Consider the following 25,807-nt stretch of genomic DNA (forward strand, 5'->3'; position numbering starts at 1 on the left):
GGCGCCAAACCGCTGCGCCACTCAGGGATCCCCCAAGATTTAATTTCTGCATACATTTCAGAGAGAGAGTCTTACATGAATGTTGTTCTGAACAAATGCTTATTTTATGCAGTTATGATAATATAATAAGGCCAGGCATTTAAAAACCAGAGTGGGGTGGGGTGTGGCCAAATATGTGTTCAAATTAAATACTAACCCAGAATACTAATACCATTATGAAAGAAAGCTGATGATAAAATCTCAAGTAGTAAAAAAAAAGAAAAAAAAAAGGAAAAAAAAAATCTCAAGTAGTAGACAAATTAATCCTATAAAATTATAAATTCAAAATTGAAATTCATCACACTGAAATTGTCAAAAATGTTTGCATAAAATAGTCTGAAGTGAGAGTTAAATATTTTCATTTTACAGTATTCGTTGAGGATATAACATACCCAATAAGAAATTTCTATGAAATTAGGTGTAAATATGGGACTTGAAAGTAGATTTAAACATACCATAAAAGATAAATCCTATGCACCTAAATATATTACCAGTTTTTTTGGAAATTCTTCCCTTTCTTACCTGTACCACTAACAAGATACTGTATCAGTACTTTTTTTTTTTGAGCATTTATTTATTTATTTATTTATTTATTTATTTGAGAGAGAGTGTGTGAGAGAGAGCCCGAGCAGGGGTGAGTGACGGGGGGGGGGGGGAGAAGCAGACTCCCCACTGAGCAAGGAGCCTGATGTGGGACTCAATCCCAGGACCCTGGGATCATGACCTGAGCCAAAGGCAGATGCTTAACCAACTGAGCCACCCAGGTACCCCATGATATTCATATTTTAGATGAAAGTATAGCATCAACAGACGAAAGGACACAGACTCTGTAAGTCATAAATATTCTGATTTACGCTAAGAAAAAGACAATAGCAGTAGCAACAAAAGCCATTTTCTTTTTTGTTTTAAAGACTTTTTATTTATTTGAGAGAGAGATAGGGAGAGCACAATTAGGGGGAAGGGCAGAGGAAGAGGGAGAGATATAACCAGACCCCCCACTGAGTGGGGAGCCCTACACAGTAGGACCCGGAGATCCTGACTTCAGTCAAAGTTAGACAGTTAACTGACTGAGCCACCCAGGTGCCCCATAAAAGCCTTTTTCTTAAGCAGACATGCAACTACAAACAGATTTCTCAAGTAACCTAGACACTTGATCAATCTGTATAACCAAAAAATATGCATTAGTTTTTTTTTTTTAATTTTTATTTATTATTATTTATGATAGTCACAGAGAGAGAAAGAGAGAGAGGCAGAGACATAGGCAGAGGGAGAAGCAGGCTCCATGCACCAGGAGCCCGACGTGGGATTCGATCCCGGGTCTCCAGGATCGCGCCCTGGGCCAAAGGCAGGCGCCAAACCGCTGCGCCACCCAGGGATCCCTATGCATTAGTTTTTAATGAAAAAGGAATATATAGAAATTCTTAGGTTTCTGTATTTTACATTTTCAGATGTACATGTACAAGTCATATAATATTCACAGATATTTTTAAATGGGAAGACAAGTTGCCTCTATTTTTCTGATATCTTACTCTGTTAAAAAGATTTGACAGATTTAAAAATCTTAAAAAGATTTTTACTCTGTTAAAAAGATCTGACAATGAAATGACAGATTTTCATTTAATCTGATGATCTTAATTTCAACAAATACCTATTAACAACAAATTGGACCTCGTTGCAAAGAAAGTTTTTATAGTATAATGACCAGATTTTCTAATCCTAGCAAAGGCCACAGTGAAGTAGCCCAGATGTGTTGCCATTAAAGTTTGTTGTGATGAGATTGTAATAAATTTGTTCGGAGTATTCATGAAGTTCTAGCTTCCAAGGTGCTGTTAAACATAAAGCTATGTTGTGTCATTTAAAAAATATGACTGTTTGGGTCATAAGATATACCTTTTATTTTCTAACTGGTTAAAACTAAGACCTGTCACATTGAGGCACATTTTGGTATCTCTGTAAATACTGCTCTATGAAAATAAAACAAGGAAAATGTGATAGTTAAATTCATAGCTTTCGTAGAGAAATAGATATTCCCTGAACTAGTCATATTAAGTGATCATCATTCAATATGAATTCCATTATTATAAGTAAAGACGTTAATGGATTTTCTCTAATTCACTGTTTCTGATACTCTGCTTCAGAACTTAATTATCAGCGTTTCCGTCATTGAATTCCTGGCTCCTTCTAGTTTAAAATGTTTTTTTATTTTTGGGGGTGGTTATGAATTATAGGGACTGGATCTTGTTAAAGTATTTGCTTCACTCAGAAGTCAGATAGACTCAGTGGCACTTTCTTTTGGAATGTGCCTCTCATTCCCCACCCCCTACCTTATCTCAGTAATGACATCATAGTCATGGTGGTCTGAATTTTTAAACTTTAATGCAGAACACTTAAAATTAGCATCGAGTTGAGATTTTGAAAAATGTTCAGCCCTTAATGTTTTTGCTACATACCCTGTACACTTTCCATTCTTTTCTTCCTCTAAGGGATTGAGATTTCTTCATGGTCCTTGCTTTCTGGAAAGGAATGGTAATCTTAGAAGAGGCCATTTGTCTTTTCTTTCTGCCTCCCCAACTACTGGACAGTGGTCAAAGTCTTTACTCTTACTAGTCCTCCTCTGACGTCATGCCAATAGGAAGGTGGAGTTGCCTCATTACTGCTGAATAGGGGTAGAAGTTCAGGTTCCCCATGTGGTCTCTACTGATTCTACATGGTGGGGAGGGGGCCACATGACCTTCTGGCAGGCATGAAAGTCCCAGCTCCCTACCTGGCCTTTGACCACACCAGTGGGAACTGGAGAGAAGCCATAGAAATGCTGAGTTACCTAGTCCTGCAAGGGTGGAAATTCAGTTTAGGCTTCCACCTTTGGCATGGGTGGGGTGATGCCACAGTTTTTTCTGAGGTATTTGGCCGGAATAGAGCAGTTACTGTCTAATTTGCCCCTTTCTTGGTACTTTGGCTAGAGAAAGCAGGCTTTTGTTGGAACCTTTTTCTTCCTCTTTTTTGGGTCTCTGCCCATGGGTATCTGGGTTGCCAACTTGGAGACATCAGCTCCAAGTCCTAGGATAAATGAGGCGAAGAGAAAACCTAGGCAACTGATCACTATGTTGTTCCTTGGGTCCTGAAGTGTCCGTGGTTGTCTTCTTTTAACCCTTTAGAGTCTTCTTATGTTTGTGTTAGATATAATAGCCAGGGTTTTTACTAGCATTTAGCAGGAGGAATTAGGGAAAAATACATCTGTTCTACTTTCCTGGAAGCAAAAATCAACCTGGCGTTTAAAATTGTATAAATTTACTACCTTTGATAAAAAATTAAAATTAAAAACAATTTTAAAAAGAAAACCCATGATTATTTACAAATATTGTGACTTTAGAATGAAAAACAAAATATCCTCATTTCTGACTTCCCTGGGTTACATAATTTTACTAATAGCTAAAAGAAAATCATTTTTATAGTATTCTCTCTCAACAAAATTTTCGTAGGAATGACATAGTTGAAAACATAGAGGAAATACCTAAGTATAGGGTATTTTTTTTAATGTGGCAAATTTAAAGAGAAGGTTTCAAAAGTGTAACAAACTTTGATCGGATATCACAGTATCTTCAATTAATGGGCAACTGTGTATGGTCTTTCTCCTTGGTATTTGTTAGTCTGTGGGAAGCACCATGAACAGTATCATTAGTGTTTTGTTAAATAGTTATCAAATCACATTTAAAATTAATCCTTTTATGTAATTTTTTAGAGACTTGATCTTTTTATTTCCTCTTGAATATGCATGTTAGAAATTTTTTATAGCTTGTGTTCACCATTTCTTTATATGTTAAAAGATATTATTATTCTTATAAAATCTTGTTAAAGTTTACATTGTACATCGTTAAAAATTCTCTTTACAGTGAATATTTGTCAGAGTCTCAGTCTCTTTAACATTCATAATAGTGACTGTACTCATAATAAGTGATAGTACTGTATATGTGGGTATTGCATAATGGGCTTTATCTAGTAAGGATGATGTCATTGCGTGGGATGGCCTGAGGAATTATTAGAAGAACATAGGACTTTTGACTGCGAGCATTTCTTAAGAAATGCCAAAGTGTTGAAAACATTAATTTCTGTTTGGACTAGAATGAACCTAGGTTTTCCTGGCTTGGCTCTTGAGATTTAAAGAAATAAATTCTGTCATAATTACATAACTATTGGACGTTTTTCTCCCTGGGAAAGAGAAATGGAATTAGGAAGGAAAGACTAGCTTTTGAGACTTGATGTTCAAGAATATTTGGAATTTTTTCCCTCTCATTTCTGTATTTAGTTTATTGCTGAGAAAAGTTCATAATTTTATAAAGAGATTTTTAAGGTACAAATCATTAAGTAGAGGCAGATTACATTGATTTTGTTATTTTGAGTACTACACATTTGATTTGTTTTTTCTGTGGTAAGAGATACATAACAAAATTTATTACCATTTTAGCTGTTTTTAAAATGTACAGTTAAGTACATTCACATTGTTTTGCAACCATCACCACTATAGCTACCTATAGAACTTTTTCATCTTCCCAAACTGAAACTATATCTGTTAAACAGTAACTATTACCTCATATACCTCATATAAATGGAATCATACAGTATTTGGCCTTTTGTGTCTAGCCTCTTTGATTTAGCACATTTTGTAATGAAAATGAAAAGGTTGTAAATGAAAAGGTTCATTTACATTGTAGCCTGTATCAGAATTTCATTCCTCTTTAGTGCTGAATGTTATTCTATTTATGCATTTACTACATTTTATTTATCCACTTAACCTTTAATGGATGTTTGGGTTGTTTCTACCTTTTGTGTATTGCGAATAATGCTGATACAAATATTGGTAACAGGCAAATACCTGTTTGAGTCCCTGCTTTTAATTCTTTGGGCTGTATACTCAAAAATATAATTGCTAGGTAATTTTATGTTTAATTTTTTGAAGACCCACCGTGCTGTTTTTACAGCAGCTGTACCTACCGTTTTGCATTCTTACCAGCAAGAATAAGGGTTCCAGTTAACCCCTGGTCTCAATACTTGTTATTTTCTGGCTTTTAAGAAAAATAATAGCCATCCTAATTGATGTGAAGTGGAATCTCAGTTTGGTTTTGGTTTGCATTTCTCTAATGATTAGTGATGTGGACTGTCTTTTCATGTGCTTTTTGGCCGTTTGTATATCTTCTGTGTAAGTCCTTTACCCAATTTTTTAATTGGGTTGTTGTTTTGTTATTAAGTTTTAGGATTTTTTAATAATATATCCTGGGTATTAATCTGTTATCAGATTACTTATTTTATTTTTAAATCCTGCTGCAGAAGGTTGGTCGTGAGGTGGTTGTAATTTGACCTGATTTGTAGGTATGTCTCCTATATTTCCTCTACTAAATAGAGGATTCCCTAAGGATCCTTTCTTATGAATCTCTTTATGGAGCCCACATTTAAAAAATTAACTGATTACCTACCAAATAATATTTTTAATTCAGAAATTATTAATTTGGTGTGTCTGAGTGGCTCAGCTGGTTAAGCATGTACCTTCAGCTCAGGTCATGATCCCAGGGTCCTGGGATCAAGTCCCACATCAGGCTTCCTGCTCAGCGGGGAGTCTTCTTTTCCCTCTCCCTTGATGCTCCCCTGTGCTTGTGCTCCCCCCTCAAATAAATAAATAAAATTTTCATCCAAACACCCTAAAAAGTGTCTTACTGTGCATATATATGTGTGTGTTTTAATAAGCAGAACATAATAGCCAAAGCATCTATTTTTTAAAAATATTTTATTTATTTGAGAGAGAGAGAACACGAGTGGAGGGGAGAGGAAGAGGGACAAGCAGATTCCCCACTGAGCAGGGAGCCTGTCACAGGGCTCAATCCCAGGGCCCTAGGATCATGACCTGAGCTGAAGACAGATGCTTACTGAGCCACCCAGGCACCCCCAAAGCATATTTTCTAAAAGAGAAATTTGGGAAAGATACTCTGGTCCCTTTTCCCTGTGTGCCTTTTTTTTCTTTTTTTTTTAAAGATTTATTGTATTTATTTGAGAGAGAGAGAGCATATTTGAAAAAGAGTGTGAGTGGGGGTAGGGGCAGAGGGAGAGGGAGAGAAGTCCTCAAGCGGACTCCCTGCTGAGCAAAGAGCCTGTCAGAGGGCTCTATCCCAGGACCCTGAGATCATACCTGAGCAGAAATCAAGAATTGGCTGCTTAACCCACTGAGCCACCCAGGCATTCCCTTTTCCCCTCCATGTGCTTTAGGTAACCTGTTCATGCATAAGAGCTAGAAACACTTGAAAAATTTTTTTATAGAATTGAATATGTTCAGGCTAATCTGCCATGATATGGAAAGCTGAAGTTTAAATTCAAGATATTTGTGTTAATTGATTCAACTGAATTTAGCTTGCTTTCATTGTGATTCAGGTAAGTGGCTCCTTTTAACAGATACTCCACCACATTATTTTCTTGTGATACCTTATGTGAGAATAGGGAGAAGAACAGAGGAGCAGAAAAGAGAATGAATTAGATCTGGCGGGTCAAAGGAAATGACCCCAGCCAGCTTAGAATAGAAGTCAGACACTAATCTGAGAAGAAAGAAGGTTGTGTTGGGCTTTGGGCTACTCTAAGAAGTGTCCTCTATGGAGAATGGGAGTTGTAATAGTTTGAAAGAAGGGGCAAAACTGAGCAGATTTCTAAGAGCAGAGTATTTGTTGAACATTTGCAATACCACCTAGATGTTTACAGTTGTTTTAAGAGATTTAAGTTATTCTTAACAAGTTTTTGTGTTATAAAGAGTTAGGGATTTTTCTTTTTGCTACCTTAGCAGAAATGAGCAATAAATACTATGTTAGTAAAATAATTGTGTTCTTTTTTCTGAATCTTGTGACTTTCACAGTCTCAAACTTTCTCATTTCACAGAAATGGGAAGTTAATAAATTAGCTGAGGGAAAATGAATGTTTCACAAAAAGCTTTTTTCAGGTTTAAGGAACTATACTGTTAGGTCTTTGGGCTTCAAGTTTGTCCCCAGAAAGTAGATCAATCACTCCTATTTCATAAAGTTATTAAACAGATAATGGGAAAGGTAGACTTGGGAAAAAGTACCTCTTAGCATGCCTCTTAACTGCAAAAAAAGTTAAAATAATTGAAAGCATCTCACTGAAAGTGTTAAAATAAGAGATTCTGAAACATTCTAGAGATTAAGATGGAGATAAATGGTATAACTAGGGCTAAAATCTGTATTATATGTCTCACTTAAGATAATAGTGTTTCTCTAAATTTTATTGTTTCTGGATATGGTTTTGAAAACCTTTGGTGGCAGAGTGTGTGATAAATAATATTTTAAGATGAAAGGAAACACAGTTGACCCTTAACATGAGGATTAGAGGAACTAACCAGTCACAATTGAAAATCCATGTCTAACTTTTGACTTCCCTCAAAATATAACTACTAATCCCCTGCCGTTGACAGAAAGCCTTACTAACAACATGAAGTTCATTAACACCTATTTTACATGTTATGTGTATTATATTCTATATTCTAGTGAAAATAAAATGTTAAAGTCATAAGAGAACAGGGACATTTGGGTGGCTCAGCGGCTGAGCCTGCCTTTGGCTCAGGGCATGATCCCAGGATCTGGGATCCAGTACTGCATCGGGCTCCCTGCGAGGAGCCTGCTTCTCCCATTGCCTATGCCTCCCATATGCCTTTCTCTCTGTGAATAAATAAATAAAACCTTAAAAAAAAAGTTACAAGAGAACATACATTTACAGCAGTGTACTGTAAAAAAAAATCTCCATGTAAGTGGACCTGCACAGTTCAAACGCATGTTCAACGGTCAACTGTATTATAAGAATCCGATCACAGTTAAGGATTTATTGGCCAAATAATTGAGTTTGTTTTCTGATATTATGTGAAACTGGAATCCATTTTAGGCAGAAATTCGTGTTCTTTCCTGTGTGAGCAAAAAGGGTCTTTTAAGTTGGTTGATATCTTTTGCTTTCACTGCATTATTTGAAAAGGAAAAAATGTGTAATATATTTAAGTGATATTTAAAAATAGGGAGGGGAGAAATTTAGAAAACTATAGGAATATATATGTGTTGTAAATATATGCACCCCTTTCTCATAAGATTTAATAATACTTCTTGATCTTTGTTGTTACATATTTCTTAACTTTAACATGTTTCACTACAGATACCCACATATATTTATGATGATTTAAATTTAAACCCACTGGGGACCCTTTCTACCTATCAAATTATGGCCAGGTCTGGTTTCTTTAATTGTTCTGCCGGAACCGGAACTAGAGTGCCCTTTTCTTCAGGCTTCATAGCATTTTTTCACTGCCCTCTAGGCATCACTAACATGCTCTGCGAGGGCCACTGCCTGATGCCACCTTCTAAGCCAATGCAGATGTTTTTAGTTTTTGTTAGAGCAGCACTTCAGTTCCAGATACCAATTTCTGTTTTGCTTGGTTATTGCTGTGTAACATACCACTATAAAGCTTAGTGGCTTACAAAAAAACACAATGATTTATTCTGAATCTTTCCTAGGGGTTGACGGCTTTCCCTTCTGTCTCCTACCCCCATCCTCCAAATCTGACTTGCTACAGAAGTTTCTGTTACACAGGGGTGAGAGAGAAATAGCTGATTCCAGAATTGGGACATGGAAGGTTGCAAGATCAACCTGGAACATCTTGTGCTAGAATATGAGGAAATGGCTAAAAACAAAAAAATGAAGATGGCATACCAAAAAGATACAGGAATTCTCATAATCAAATCTGGGTCATAATGGATTATAAGCCTTTGAGTAAAATGAAAATCTGAGTCCATACAGTAAATAGGACTGTAACTCTATGTGCATGTAATTTTTATAAATAGGAAGAAGGGGAATATCACAAACTAAAAATATTTTATATGTCAGAATGGAACAAAGGTCCAGTGTTGTTATTTTATATACCCAAAGCACTCTTTTACAGTTGTAACCTATTTCAACTTTTTAAAAATTATAAAATATTTGGGGTACCTGGGTATCCAACTGGATTTTTGCTCAGGTTGTGATCTCAGGGTCATGGGATTGAGCCCCACATTGGGCTCCGCAGTTAGCTGGGAGTTTGCTTGAGTATTTCTCTCCCTCTCCCTTTGCCCCTTCTGCTCGTGTGCTCTCTCTATCTCAAACAAATATTTTTAAAAATTATAGAATATTTATCTGTAGTTTGATAATCATAATAGTTTTTCCCTGAATAGTTGGATTTGATTCATTTTATGTAAGTACTTACTTTTTTAGAAATAAATTATTTTCAATCCAGGTTATGGAATACTTAAGACAAAAAAAAATTATCAAGATAAAGTTGTGATTTGGTCTTTTTTCATTATGTTCCAGTTACTGTAGCTGAAGCTCTATAGATAAGGGATGACAGGATTCTTACTCATTTCTGAGTTGACAGCATTTGTTTTATCCATTTATTTGCTCATTTTTTTATGAATATGTTATTGAGCACTGTACTGTGTGCACTAAGTACCAAGTGTAGTGTTGAACGAAGTAGACATAGTCCCTACCCTTATAACATAAGAGACTCATTAAATATTTGCTGTTTGAATCTAGAGTGATCATTCTTTTTTTTTTAAGACTTATTTATTTATTCATGAGAGAGAGAGAGAGAAATAGAGACATAAGTGGGGGGAGAAGCAGGCTCCCTGCAGGGAGCCCAATATGGGATTCAATCCCAGATCCAAGGATCACGCCCTGAGCCGAAGGCAGATGCTCAACCGCTGAGCCACCCAGGCATCCCTAGAGTGATCATTCCTTTTTTTTTTTTTTGAGTGATCATTCTTATATACCCCCTCTATTAATATTGAGGATGCTTTTTACTATGTTTTAGGCTTTTTCGTTAACATATTATTTTAAAACTTAACAGTATCTCTGAGGTGAATTTGGCATTGAAGTAAGACTTTTGTAAATATGGAGAACAATTAGGCATGTTATTGCAAACAAAATGCCTTAGAACATTTTTTATTGAAGCATTTATATTAGTTAATTGAGACTTCCATGATTTATTGCTTAGTCAAAAATTTTCTCATATTTTTATCAAGCCAAAATAGGCTTTTTATAGGCTTTGCTCAACTAAATAATATATCCAAGGGCTGTGCCAAAGAGTGGTATAGTTGTTGGCTCATGTCACTAGTATTAGAAGAAAATATAATGGCTGGTGAAAGACCAAGGCCGCATTCAGGATATGATACATAGAAGTAACTTAGTAGCTTAATTGCAAAGTTTTTATTTTCCAGTTTGTGGCTTTTCACAGTACTTGGCAAAAATCTGTTGAGTTTGCAATCTAGAAAATAACCTAGGATTGAATACACAGACACAGAGATGGAAATTTAGGAGGTTTGTATGACAATAACTAGTCTTATGAGTATGTGTGAAATCAAAAGCTTACTTTAGTAACATAAAGATACACTAACCTTTGTGCTTATTTAACCTCAGGGAAAGATGAGGAAATTGTTTTAAGCATTTTAATGTAAATCATTATATGTTTTCTTCATTTTTGCCTTCTGGAAATAGGGTATACTGAATGCAACATTGGTTCTTTTTGGTGACCAAAAAGCATAAATTATTGTATTGTACTCTGCTATATTCTATTGCCTAATACAATTCCATAGAATTTTGGAAGTTTTATTACTTGGTTTTGCTGTGTTGTTCTCAACCCTTTCCTTTTCCGTAAGAGAAGACTGGCTTTATGTGTGCCTCTTTGCATTTATAGTATATGAAGTAATTTTCCATGCATTGTTTTATTTGATTCTTAGATTAATCGTAAGAGGCAGTGACAAAGGAGATAAAGAGAAATGGATGGATTCAAGTTACATTTGGACTAATAAACTAATAGTGTTTGTTGATAGGGTTAGATTGGAAAAAAGAGAAAGGATGCTTCCAGAATCCTGTCTTAAGCAACTGGATAGACAAAAGAGTTTCCATCATGAGATAGAAAATACTCTAAAAGTGATATATAGCATTTCTTTGGCATTATTTTATAAAGGTGGTTCTCGGGATCCCTGGGTGGCTCAGCGGTTTGGCGCCTGCCTTTGGTCCAGGGCGCGATCCTGGAGTCCCAGGATTGAGTCCCACGTTGGGCTCCCGGCATGGAGCCTGCTTCTCCCTCTGCCTGTGTCTCTGCCTCTCTGTCTCTCTCTCTCTCTCTCTCTCTCTCTCTCTCTGTCTATCATAAATGGATAAATTAAAAAAATCTTAAAAAAAAACTTGAAATCAGAAAAAAATGCATTCTTTAAAAAAAATAATAAAGGTGGTTCTCAAAGCTAAGGAAGTCTTTTTTCCTCTACAGAAAAACATGAGGTAATTTTGAAGCTTTTGGTTTATATACAGGATTCAGGACACTGCCTATAAATGAGATTTTCGTACACTAGTTAGTCACTAAGTCAAATATAGTTAAATTCTGCATCCATATTTTGCTAGTTTGAACTTTAATGATTAAAAAGATGGGAAAATACTGGTCTGTGGTCTAGCTGAGCACTTCACTATTTGAACATAATTGAGATTCTAATAGTAAAGAAAGAAGAAAAGAACGTAGATAATCAAATGGCTACATCTCTCAGAAATAACATGACCCTTTTAAAAATCCAAATACATTGGGTAATTATGTTAAATATAGAGTGTTTCAGTTAAAAGATGCAGATTGTTCTGTAGTAAAAAGAAAGCAAACTCTATGTGTTGTTTATAAGAAACATATTCAGAACACAATGATCCAGAAGGGTTGAAATTAAAGAAAAGAAGATATTCTATAGGTATATTCACTGTATTGGTTTCCTGTGCTATATAATAAACCATCACAAACTGAGTAGCTTAAAGAACCTGATGGTTTCTTTGGATCAGGAGTCCAGGCACGGCTTAGCTAGGTCTGCAGCAGGACTTCAATCAAGGTGTTAATCAGGGCTGAGTTCTCATGTAGAGACTTGACTGGAATGGTCTTCTTCCAGGCTTCTTCACATTGTTGGCAGAATTTATTTCCTTTCAGTGGTAGAATTCATGTTACCTTGCCTCTTCAAAGCTGGCAAAAGAGAGAGACAGGTAGATACAACCACAGGAATGACATCACATCTCTTTGCAATATTCTGTTGGTTAAAGCCAAGTCTAACCAATAGAAGTACAGTTGATTTTTAACAATATGAGTTTGAACTGCATGGGTCTACTTATATGCAGATTTTTTAATAGTATGTTACTATAAATGTATTTTCCTTATGATTTTCTTAATATTTTTTTCTTTAGCTTTATTGTGAGAATACAGTGTATAATACATATATAAAATGTGTGTTAATTGACTATGCTATCAGTAACGCTTCTGGTCAACAGTAGGCTATTAGGAATTAAGTTTTGAGGGAGTCAAAAGTTATTCGCAGTTTTCAACTGGAGGATTGGCACTCCTAACCCCTCCCCCCACATTGTTCAGGGACCACCTGTATATTGGTTACTTATGATGTCCCACTTAAACTGATTTGGAGGGGCTGTTATATAAGTGCATGAACAGGGATCATGGTAATTCTATTAAAGTCAGTCCAACAAACCATTCAAACAAAGAGATTTCAAAGCAAAGAACAATACTAGGAATAAAAGAGATAACTTAAGAATTATAAAAATTTGGGGTGCCTGGGTGGGTCAGCAGTTGAGCATCCGCCTTTGGCTCAGGGCATGATCCTGGGTGTGGGGATCAAGTCCCATATTGGGCTCCCCTTAGGGAGCCTGCTTCTCCCTCTGCCTATGTCTGTGTCTCTCATGAATATATAAACTGAAAATCTTAAAAAAAAAAAGAATTATAAAAATTTGATTTACCAGGAAGATTTAATAATTTAAAATTTTGTAGGAATCTAAAAACAGAATCCCAAAATATAAAAAGAAGAACTTACAGAATTACAGAAAGAAATAGACAAGATAGCAATAGTAATCGTAAGACTATAATATAACCCTCTCAGCACTTGATACAAAAAACTGACCAAAAAAAAGTAAAGGTGAGTCTTGAACAATGCAATCAAACAAATAGGAACTAATAGAACATTATGTCCAATGTAGAATAAACATTCTTTTCAGACTCACACAGAATGGTTTTAATAATGGACCATATGCTGGTCCATAAAGAAAATGCAAAAAAAAAATGCAGACAAATACCAAAGGATTGAAGTAACATAAAGCATATTCTTTTACTATAATGAAGTTATTAGAAATCAACGAAAAAATCTTGAACCGAATATTAATGAACTGATTCAGTCCAGCTAATGTAAAGGATAAAGCACCATGACTAAATTGAGTTTATCTCAGGAATGCAAAATTTAATGTTAGAAAGTCAATTTAATTTCACAGTATTAAGGGTGCCTGGGTGGCTCAGTGATTGGGTGTCTGCCTTTGGCTCAGGTCATGATCGTGGGGTCCTGGGATTAAGTCCCACATTGGGCTCCCATTAGGGAGCCTGCTTCTCCCTCTGCCTATGTCTCTGCCTCTCTCTGTCTCTCATGAATAAATAAACAAAATCTTAAAAAAAAATAATTTCACAGTAATAAAGGTTTCATGAGAATGACAGAAATCAGTTCTATGCTAATGGAATGAAAGAACAATGGAATAAAAAAAAGAACAATGGAATAAAGGAGTAAAGCTAATTCCTTATTAATAGAAAAAAGATAAAAATCCTATGATCATCTCAATAGATGAAGAAAAAGATTGATGAAAATTCAACATCTATTACTGATAAAAATTCTTAGTAAAATAGGAATAGAAAGGAATTTCATTGATCTGATAAGGAATATCTACAGAAAACCTTTGAAATTAAGAACAAGACAAAATACCTATTACCACTTTTATTCAATATTATACTGAAGATCCTAGCCAACATTGTAAGATAATTCAGTAAATAAGTAAATAAGGATCATAAAGGAGGGAAAAAAGTTTTAAATATTCATATAGCCATGTAATTATGGATCTAGAACTATCTAAGACTGTACAAGATGAATTACATCAACAAAAAAAATGTTCACCAAGAAAGCCAGATACAAAATCAATATATAAAAATCACTTTTATTTCTGTTAGTAACTAGTGGTTAGAAAGTAAAACTTTAAAAATATGTGTCATTTATAAAATAATAAGAACCTGGGGACAAAGCAGGTAAACAATATGTGAAACCCTTCTGAGGAATATAACAACTTTATTAATAGACAAATTAAAGACTGCTTTTATGAATTAATGGAGATGTTCATGGATTGAAAGATTCAATATTGTAAAGGTGTTATTCTTCTTAAATAGATGTTTGATTTGATGCAATCTCCAGCAAGTGTTTTCATGAAATTGAACAAACCCATTCTAAAATTTACAAGGAGATGCAGAGGACCTAGAAAGCCAAGAAGCACATGAAGAACCAAGCGGTTAGGAATACCTTAGCAGTTTAAGAATACATCACTCTGCTAGATGTCAAGAATTATTATAAAGGTATAGTAATTAAGAGTGAGTAATGTTGACATAAAGATGGACAAGTAGTGTAGTGGATTAGAGAGCCTTCAAGCAGACCTATACATATATAGACACCTGATAGATGCAGGAAGGTGTTATTGGCAAATTGGAGGGAAGATGATCTTTTTAATAACAATCACTGGAATAAATGGGTATTCCTGTAGGAAAAATTGAAATTGGCCTCCTACTTCACATCATACTAGAAAATCAATTCCTGGTAGAGTAAATGTGATGGTCAAACTACAAAACTTTTAGAAGAATATATCTTTATAAACTTGGAGTAGGGAAGGTTTTCTTTTAAAGCTGTGAAAACCACTAACAATAAAGGAAAAGATTAATAAAACATTTTACTGTATTAAAGACTGTCATCAAAAATATACCACAAAGACTGTGAAACTTAAAACCACACGAGTGGGGGAAGATATTTGCAACACATGTAATTGACACCAGATTAATATTCAGAATTTATAAAGATCTCCAACAAACCAAAAGACTTTATAAGAAAAGAAGTTTATGACCAATAAACATATGGAAAGCCATAGTACCTTATTAATAATAAAGGAAATGAAAAATTTAAATCACAATGAAATGCCACTGTGAATATCTTTAAAACAGAAACATATTAAGACATCTCATAATAACCAGTATTGACAAGGAAGTGAAACCACAAGAACACTATTAACACTGCTGTGTAAATTGGTACAACCACTTTGGAAAACTTTTTTGTCATTCTTTTGTGAAGTTGAAAATCTAAGTATCTTTTTTTTTTTTTAATTTTCTTTTTTTTTTTTTTTAATTTTTATTTATTTTATGATAGTCACAGAGAGAGAGAGAGAAAGAGGCAGAGACATAGGCAGAGGGAGAAGCAGGCTCCATGCACCGGGAGCCCGACGTGGGATTCGATCCGGGGTCTCCAGAATCGTGCCCCGGGCCAAAGGCAGGCGCCAAACCGCTGCGCCACCCAGGGATCCCTAAGTATCTTATTATACAGCATTTTCACTCCTGGATATTTATCTAGATCCATGTATAATTGAAATGTTTATCAGTTGTAGACTAAGTAAATAAATTGTGGCATGCATATATAGAAGAAAACTATGAAGAAAGTGAAAATGAACAGACTACTCCAGGATACAACTTACATAAGTGAATTTTGATGTGGGGCCATAAGCAGTCAAAGAAAGAATTCTTGAGACATTTTTGGTACAAAAAGGTGCATTAATTATAGCATAGGGACACAGGGATCATGGGCAGAAAAAAGCTACACTTTTGCTGCATGAAGCTGGAACTACTTTTGCAAGATTTCTCTGATGCTTATCATTCAGCTTGATATTAAACTGTTGGCTAAGATATATAGGCAGTCATGAGACCCTCTAAGAATGAAGGAACCAGCTCATTTTTGACCCTTATCAAAACTGCAGGCTGTAGATTAGCCTTCTGGGTTAAGGTGTTCATTTTTCTGCTTCTATCCCTTATCAAATTTCAAATGTTGAATGAAGGTCACAAAAGAATATACATACAGTATGCTCCTACTTTTAGAAGTTCTTAGATGTGGCAGGCAGAACTATGGCCCCCCCAAAATATTTACATCCTAACCTATGAATATGTAAGGTTATATGGCAAAGGGGAATTAAGGTGCTAATCAGCTAGCATTCAAATAGGAAGGTTATCCTGGTATAGCTGGGGAGCAAGGTGAGGTGGACAGGATCCTTAACATGTCACAGGATTTTTAAAAGTGCAAGGAGGCAAAAGTAGGAGAACCAGAGAGGGCAGCCAGCATCAGGCCTCCACCTCACAATGCTGAGTGGAAGACGGAGGAATGGGGCAAGGCCAAGAAATGTTGATCGTCTCTAGAAGCTATAAAAGGGGAAGAAACAGATTCTCCCCTAAAAGCTCCAGAAGGAATGTAGTCCTGCCAACACATCTTGATTTTAGCCCAGTAAGACTTATTGCTGATTTCTGAACTCCAGAAATGTAAATTAATGAAATTGTATTGTTTTAAGTCACCAAATTTGTGGTAATTTGTTACAGCAACAATAGGAAACTAATGCTAAAAATTCTAAAGTGTTAAAGCTACCAAGAAAATATTTTATCACTAAAATCAGTAGATTGAGTTCTCTTTTGGAGAGGGAAGAGGTTATGATCAGCAAGTGGTATTGGAGCTTCTAGGATGCTGCAATATTTTCTTTATTTGAACGCATATAGGTTTTATGTAGTCCTTTACACTTACGAAGTTAGCATCATTGCTTTTATAACCAGAAAAAGAATTTTAAGAATAATACACACTCACATTTTTTTAAAACTGAAGGTTATTTCTTAAAGGCTTTTAAAATTTATTAATTAATTAATAATTAATTTATGACAGAGAAAGAGAGAGAGAGAGAGTGCACAAGTTGGGGTAAGGGCAGAGGGAGAGAATCTTCGAGCAGACTCCCACTGAGTGATCTCACAACCCATGAGATCATGACCTGAGCTGAAACTAAGAGTCAAAACCTTAACCAAGTGAGCCACCCAAGCATCCCTAAAGGCTTTTTTAAATCACATTTCTTTAACTATAAAATTATTTCTTCCTTGAGGGAATATGCAAAAAATATTTTTTATTAAACCATTAGTACTTTGCAATAGTTTCCATAATATGATCAATGACCTAAATGATTCTTTCATGAATTTATAGCATGTAAAAGTATTACTCAGTTAACATAAGGAAGAAGCTACTTGTTTTCCCAAATTGAAATAAAAATACAATTTAAATAGAAGAACTTAAGAATCCTTATCCAAAACTCTGGTTTCAAAAATAGATTATGCCTTAAATTTGCTAAATATTAAAAAATTAAAGAATACCCATTTATTGAAGTGCATCTCAGCCTAGTGTATATCTTGCTGTTTTTTTTTCTGTGCTTAATATGGGTATTAAAAATGGAAGTTATTTCATTTTTCTGGATTTTAAGTAATTTAAAGATTGATGATTGATTTGAGAGAGAGAGTGCATGCATATGAGCAGGGGAGAATCAGAAGCAGACTCAGCAGACTCTCCATTGAGCATGACATGGCTCTGTCCCAGGACCTGGAGATCACAACCCCAGCCAAAGGCAGACTCTTAACACTTGATGGGCTGAGCCACCGAGGTCCACCTGGATTTTAAGTAATTTAGTCTATAATAAAAATTTTAAGCAAACTGACTTTAAATAATAATCCCTGCTTAATTTTTTTTTTTAAGATTTCATTTTATTTATTCATGAGAGACACACACACAGAGAGGCAGAGACACAGGCAGAGGGAGAAGCAGGCTCCATGCAGGGAGGCTGACGTGAGACACGATCCCAGGTCTCCAGGATCACACCCCAGGCCGAAGGTGGCACTAAACCACTGAGCCACTGGGGCTGCCCCCCTCCTTAAATTTAATTTGTAACATGAAGCTGACCTTTCGGAGGGTTAAGTTTAAATTTAAATAAGTAGCAGTTTGCAGCGAATTTCTTTCATTTCTTCAACCTTAGTTTTAAAGTATATTTATTTAAGTGTTCTCTACAACCAATGTGAGCTCAGACTCAAGACCCTGAGATCAAGAGTCACATGCTCCAACCGAGCCAGCCAGGCACACCTCATTTCTTCAACTTTAAAAGTTATACCAGTATAATTTAAACATTGATAAAATTGATAAAAAATAACTCTTGTTGCATTTAGTATGAAAGAAACTGTTTATAGTGTGATTCTATAGGAAATTTTTAGTCTTAAGTACTTGATGATCTCTGTTAACCAGGGCTTTAACTTTTTCCTAATAAATACAATATGGAGAGGCATTTTGGCAAGATGGTGATCTGTTTCCCAACTTCAGTTACTAACTACCACTTCATAGTGAAACAACTCTGAGGATTGCAAGCTCAAGGGGCCTCGAGGTAATAATGTGAGTTTGGGGAATATACTGTGATCCAAATGAAATAAGAGGCAAAAGCCTTTGGGGCAATTATAAAAATTTTTGAGTTTTCAAAAAGAACTGTTCCCCTAAGTAGAAGCTTACTTTCAGTGCATTTTAGAGATTACTTGTGCTATTTTGATAGCACATTTTGATATTTTGATAGCTATTTTGATAACTGCCTTTCAAAGACTTTAGTAGCTTGAAGAATGAGCTCCTAAGGATGAGGCAAGCCATGAACGGACAAAGGAAAATAATTCGCTTAAAGGAACTCCAGCAGCCAGAGACAGGATGAACAAGGATTGCATCTAGAACAAGTGACTTCAGTGAAATAGAACAAAAATAGAAACTGGAAGAGATAGATGACAGATTTAACAGGCAAAACAAAATAAATTATCTTAGATTTTCAAGAGAAACAAAGAGGCACTCTAATCAAACTATATAAAAAAGGGAGAGCTTTTTTATGTATTAATTTGTGGAAAGGGTGATTAGTGTTGAGACTTAAATTCCTGGTATGGAATGTTAAGTAAAAGAATATACCAAGAGCAGTAGAGTTGGGGGGGGGAGGGTGGATATATATAAATCTTTCTCCTTCCATATATATAGCCACCTATATAGATACATGGAAGGAGAAGCAGCAAGATAGATAGATAGGCCCCAAATGAAGAAGGTAGAACAACAAAGATGTAATAGGGGAGCATTTCTCTGGTTTAAAGAAAGACTAACAGGGCAGCCCCCCATGGCTCGGCGGTTTAGCGCTGCCTTCAGCCTGGGGCATGATCCTGGGGACCCGGGATCTAGTCCCGCATCGCATCCGGCTCCCTGCGTGGACTCTGCTTCTCCCTCTGTCTCTCTCTGTGTGTGTCTCTCATGAATGAATAAATTGTTAAAAAAAAATAAAAATAAAGAAAGACTAACAGAGCCACAGAGTTGACCAGAGTGTTAAGGATGGTGGGGAGACACAAAAAAACCAAGCTGTTTACAAAGGAAAAATCATCAGATATGTGCCGGACTACTCAGTGTGACACTGGAAGCTAAAATAACATCTATAGGTTCCTAAGAAAGGAACTGTGCCTGTACCTAGCCAACTATTATTCAGATGTTATGGTGAAAGCAAGATAGTTGTGGATATGCAGTAATACAGGAAAAGTTTTCCATTAAAGGATTCTCACCAAGTAATTGCCAACAGAGACTTTAAGATAGGGCAGGAGAGAAAACAGTGGTAAGCAAATGAATCTCACAGTATATTTAATGATCTAAATGGATAATGATGGAATGACTATTTCAGCACATTCCTTTGTCTTCTGCCTTTCCTGAAAGTTTGCAAAAGCTTGATTAGATGCAGGTCTGTCCCGCTGGCAAGACCGTGAGGGAGGCATACAATTTCTGATTGTCTTACTTTAAGATAGCCATTTGACTCAGTTCTAGATCCATTAATTCCTTGAAGGTTGCAAAATGCTAACATCATTTTTCATTTATAGCTAGAATACTTAAACAGATGCTTATTTTCATCTGTTTGATTACTCAGTGATACAGTTCATATAGGGAAGGCAAGTTAAATGTTTTCCCCTTTATTAATTTACAAGGTAATGAATTGGTTCTCTATCTTGGGGGAGGGAGGAGGAGATGTCATTATACACTAGTATAATTCAAAATATGTGATGGATTTGAGTCCTTTGCAATTATTATCTTTTTTTGAAGTTCAGATTGCCTCATCTTTGGCCAGTGGAAGCAAAAATCTTTCCTGAATCCTTTTGATGTGACACTGATAATCTTTAACAGTAAAGAAAGGGGCAGTATAGCAGGGTGCCTGGGTGACTTAGTTGGTTAAGCGTCTGCTTTCAGCTCAGGTCATGATCCTTAGGTCCTGGGATCAAGCCCTGTGTCAGACACCCAGCTCAGCAGGGAGTCTGCTTCTCCGTCTCTCACTGACCCTCTTCCCTGCTCATGCTCTCACTTGCTCTTTCTCTCTCAAATGAATAAATAAAAAAGCTTTTAAAAAGGAAGGGGCAGGGATCCCCGGGTGGCGCAGCGGTTTGGCGCCTGCCTTTGGCCCAGGGCGCGATCCTGGAGACCCGGGATCGAATCCCATGCCGGGCTCCCGGTGCATGGAGCCTGCTTCTCCCTCTGCCTATGTCTCTGCCTCTCTCTCTCTCTCTGTGTGTGTGACTATCATAAATAAATAAAAAATTTAAAAAAAAAAAGGAAGGGGCAGGGTTTTTTTTTTTTTTTTTTTTTTTTTTTTTTTTTTAGTTTGGTTTTGCTTTAAAAAAAAAAAAAAAACTCAGAATGGGGCCCCCGGGGTGTCTCAGTGGTTGAGTGTCTGCCTTTGGCTCAGGGCGTGATCCCGGGGTCCGAGGATCGAGTCCCACATCAGACTCCCTGTGAGGAGCCTGCTTCCCCCTCTGCCTGTGTCTCTGCCTCTCTCTCTCTCTCTCTCTCTCTCTCTCTCTCTCTCTCTCTGTCTCATGAATGAATAAATAAAATCTTTAAGAAAATAAATAAATAAAAGTTTTAAAAAACCCTCAGAATGTTGTCTGTGCTTTTGGGAAGGTGGATTTTAGAGATCCATTTGTGTCCTAGGATATTTGATTATGATCTTTGGTGTAATCGTAGACCGATATGCCTTAGAATTTGTGTTACTTGCAAAAAATACTGGTTTTATTTTTTAGGTGTATGTAGATACTCAGAAAGAATCAGTATTCCCCAGCAAGAAGATGGAGAGGTATATGTTAAAATGGTTTTTTCAGTTGATTAATAAATATTTGAATGTTTACTCTGGACCATTCTTCACAATGGGAACTCTTGGGAATTCAAACAATCATGAAACCTGCTTATTTACCTAACATTTCAAAATAAGTTCTAAGGATTGACCTTAAACTTAATTCATTTTTTCTTTCAGATCTGTCACGAAATCGTCTCTCAGAAATTCCCATAGAAGCATGTCATTTCGTTTCTCTTGAGAATCTCAATTTATACCAAAATTGTATTCGGTATATACCAGAGGCAGTTCTAAACCTACAAGCTCTAACATTCTTAAATATTAGGTAAGGATGTTCCTTTTTTTTTTTTTTTTTTTTTTAATTTACGTTCTCTGTTCATATCTGCAGTATCTTATACATGTTCTTAGGCTGAATTAAAAATATTTCCTATATCCTTCTAGTTTCTCCCTTTGTTTTTAGCTTTGCAATAATTAACAGACTGTAAGGGTCATTAGCCTGATAGGCTTGCAGTAGTCTTGTAGCTATGATTCTCCAATTGCATTTTTAAATAAGCTTATCAAATGAGGACAGATCTGAAAGTACTTTCATTCTTGTGATTTTGTATTTTTGTATACTAAGTTCTGAATGTCTAAATGCATTTGTTTGATTCCTTTCTATTTTTTCATATCTTGGAGAACTACTTTTTGGTTTTGGTTTGGTTTTCTTTTTATTATAAAAGTTAAAAATGTTCATTGGAGAAAATGAGCAAATGTAGAAAAGTATAAAGGAAATTCATCAAATGTTGTATATGTTTTAATTTATGGTGATATTTTCCTTTTCTCCAGGCTTTCAGTCAGGTTTTTAAGTTTTTCCCCTTGGCATGAAATACTCTTTGGAAATATTTTATAGTAAATATTTTATTGTACAGTTTATACACTTCTAAAACTCATTTTCCCTCTCACATATTTAGTTTATTCCAGTTTTCTGCCATGATAAAAATTAATACTGGCAGAGACTCTTATATATAAATGTTATTTTTCTCTTAAGGTAAATGTCTAGGAATAGAATTATTACAGATTTAAAAAATTTTAAAGGCTCATGATCTATATTAGTCAAATCAGCAAAAGATCTTGAAAAGGGGGCCAATTGACACTAGAGATTAAAAAGTTAAATCTATATAAGTAAAATTTTAACTTATTTTTTTCCTAATGATAGATGTGTGCTCTTAGTTCTAATTTTGCATGTTTTGTATGAATAAAAGATTTCATACCTATACTCCAGCTGATGTGATATATTTAAAATCAACAACCTGTCACTTATTTTCCACAGAACTATATTTGGTTCATTTATGTACATTTGATTTTAAAGTATGTAAGATGAGGGAAGTAGATTACAACTACTTTTATGTTTATAACTCTTCTTTGGAAGACAAGGAGAGAGGATAATCATCATCTATACTATTTTTAAAATCACTTTATCTTACATAAGATTAACTTTAATGAAATAATATATTGTATTTATGTAGCACATCATTATTTACAAAGGAGTTTTATGGTACAGGGCCCTGTAGGATAGGTGGAGGAAGTTTTAAAATCCTCAATATACAGATAAGGAATCTGTATAAAAAGCAGATAATACTGTGCCTATAACTACAAAGATTTATGATAAGTGAGGAAATGGAGGCTAAAACCCAAATCTTACCCTCTTTGTTCCTTCCAAGACTTAAGTTTGTCACTTTACTGAGTATAGAATAGGAAAGATAGAATTTTTTTCTTGAGTGGTAGCTTCTGACTCTTCTCTTTTTCTATTTACATATTTAGTCGGAACCAATTGTCAACATTGCCAGTGCACTTGTGTAATTTACCATTGAAAGTCTTAATTGCTAGTAACAACAAATTGGTGTCACTTCCAGAAGAAATTGGACATCTCAGACATTTAACAGAACTCGTAAGTTAATGTTTTACTTCTTTATTGTCCCACATGTATATATGTATATCCATGGTCATACCATAGTGTTATGGGGTAAAGACCCATTATTAAGGTACATTTTTGAGTTTTTTTTCAAGTATGGATAGTAAAGTTTTGCTGGTTGATCAGTACTGAGGTGCTTCAGCATGGAGTTAAGAAGAACTGAAAGTACAAGTCTAATAGGCCCACATGGAATGGGAGAAAGTCATTAGAATTAAATTTTAACCAATATTAAGTGATTTCTATGTTATTAAACTTTTGAGATATAAGTTAATAATGCATTAAAAATTTTCAAGTTAAATCTTAATAGCATCAGTGTTCTGATTTTTGGTTAGCCCCTATAGGGGAATGGGCACTGCAAAGATCAGGCTTATTTTTTTGCCTGACATGCTATCTCTAGCACTTCTCTCCCTCTCTAAAGTAAGCTATTCTTTGCTGTCTTATGTTTTCTAAGAAACTTAACTTTCATTTACCACTCGTTGTTACTCTTTAGTACTTATGTTCTAGGCGTGGGAATGAGACTTTTCCCCTGTAATCACCACAGTAACATTATGAATTAGGTATTATAATTATCATCATACTACAGCTGAGGAAAGTAGCACTTAGATAAGTAATTTGCCCAAGGTCCATAATTGAAGTAGAATTTGAAACCAGTCTACCTTAACTTCAGAGCCCATGTTTCATATTTCTGAAATGATAAAGTCCAATTATATCCTATCCATTGAGATTTGGGAGGATAGTTCCACGTAGGATTATTAACAAAGATAGACATCATAAACAAAAAATAAATATAATTTGACTGGACCACACATTAGCTCTTTCTTTTTTTTTTTTTTTTAGCTCTTTCTTTTTTTTCAGGTGGATTATGAATATAAAAGGTCACATGCAAAAATTCACAAATATATTAAATCTGAAGTCTAGATACTAAACCACTATTTATTTAGAAGCAATTATATCTAGGATATAAGGTCCAAAATATTTGTATGTTAGCATTTGTTCAGAACTTGGGTTATTACCATGAATTAATATTAATTTTACTTGTGATTCAGATTCTGGTTTTCAAATCATTTAAACTTTCTGTTTCTGCTTATCAAGTCATAAATACCTAAAAGATATGTCTTGTAGTAGGAGCTTTTAGCTTTCTACAAAGGAGGTAAATTGATAACCTCAGTCATACGAATAGTTTGTGTCAGAGTGAGAATTAATAATCCCAAAGCTCCTGATTCCCATGTGATAGAACATGTTCTCACAACATTTTTATTGCTTCTTCCTTTTATTTCCCTTCTTTTTTTAAAAAAAATTTATTTAAGTAATCTCTACACCCAAAGTGAGGCTTGAACTAACAACCCCAAGTTCAAGAGTCACATGGTCCTTCAACTGAGCCAGCCAGGCACCTATATTTCCCTTCATTTTTAAGAGAGAGTAAACTTTTGTCTTTCAAGATATACATTTTATATCTTGAGATATATATAATATATATATAATATTCTCTTGAGAGAAATATTATAGATTACTGTTACCTTCTGGCTCATGCTCAATTTTCCCTATCCTTTCAACTTCTTTTCCTTTTAACTTTGATACTCAGAGCATTGGACTAAGAACATAGCTACTGATTCTACTTCAGTCATTAATTGTTAGGAAAAGTAAAAATAATATTTTCTTTAAGAATATTATGGGAAAACTTAAAAATAATGTTTGAAGCTTATTGAAGTTTTGGTAAGTGGTCTTTTCTAATAGTCTATTAAAATTGTCTTTTTACTCATATACTGGAGGAGTTCTAAGTGTTAGTGTGGCATTTGGAGCTTTTGTTAACCTAAATAACTTCCTGCTGTTACACACAGATTTATACATTTTTTCTGGCTGGTTTCAGGATTATGGAATTCTGAATTTGTTGCTCTTGGAATCTGTGGTCAGTCTCTTATCAGAATCAGTGGAATCAAGCTTTGACCAAGATACCAAAAGGCCTACATAAAACATGTATTGGTATCAGCTTGATCAGATGCCAATAAGGCAGTATCTTTTCCATGGCCTATGAGTTATATGTACTTTATTATTTTTCCCCCCTCTTTTAGTTTAATAAAGAATTGAGTCATCTTCAATGCATTTTTATTTTATATTCTTGAGCAAGCAAGCTGTTATTTTGAAAATATAATTTCCTTTCAATTAATTTTTTCATTATAATTTTTATCATTGTTTTTTCTTCTAGTTTCATTAGAACACTCAAAATAAAATATTGTCTTGAATAGATGTTTCTATACTTTTTTCTAAATTACCTTTTCACTAGAATTTTCATTTGATCTGATACTAGGCCTCCTGTCCACACATAAGTCATTTAATTTTTGTTCTACTCATAAAATTAGTGTAGATCAATATAAAAATGTATAAAATCAGTCAGCAGCCTATAAGTTCTTAGAATTAAATGCTAGTACAGACTGTGGAATTATTCTTGAACACAGAATCTTTTTTTTTTTTTTTTTACAATTAAAACAGACCACAGGTGTTATCAAACTTGCAGGCAAGTTTGTAATATTAGAACAATTCTTTACTTTGTATCTTTTTTAAATAGGATGTGAGCTGCAATGAAATTCAAACAGTACCTTCCCAAATTGGTAATTTGGAGGCCTTGAGAGACCTTAATGTAAGAAGAAACCACTTAGTACGTTTGCCTGAAGGTAAGAAAACTGGGAAATAATTTTT

The 25,807-nt window shown here is 35.0% G+C and overlaps 1 protein-coding gene across 8 annotated transcripts in view; it reads left to right on the forward strand.

Annotated features, from left to right (window-relative positions):
- The window catches only part of LRCH3 (leucine rich repeats and calponin homology domain containing 3), a 107,869-nt gene that overhangs the window by 23,286 nt on the left and 58,776 nt on the right, over positions 1-25,807 (forward strand). For all 8 annotated transcript variants that reach the window (XM_055315912.1, XM_055315915.1, XM_055315908.1 and 5 more), the window contains exons 2-4: positions 21,343-21,487; positions 22,963-23,089; positions 25,677-25,782. In XM_055315912.1, the coding sequence (XP_055171887.1) occupies positions 21,343-21,487; positions 22,963-23,089; positions 25,677-25,782 (378 nt within the window). The remainder of the gene's footprint in view (positions 1-21,342; positions 21,488-22,962; positions 23,090-25,676; positions 25,783-25,807) is intronic.

The sequence above is a fragment of the Nyctereutes procyonoides genome, unplaced genomic scaffold (genome assembly GCF_905146905.1).
Source record: "Nyctereutes procyonoides isolate TBG_1078 unplaced genomic scaffold, NYPRO_anot_genome, whole genome shotgun sequence".
Classification (NCBI taxonomy): Eukaryota; Metazoa; Chordata; class Mammalia; order Carnivora; family Canidae; genus Nyctereutes; species Nyctereutes procyonoides.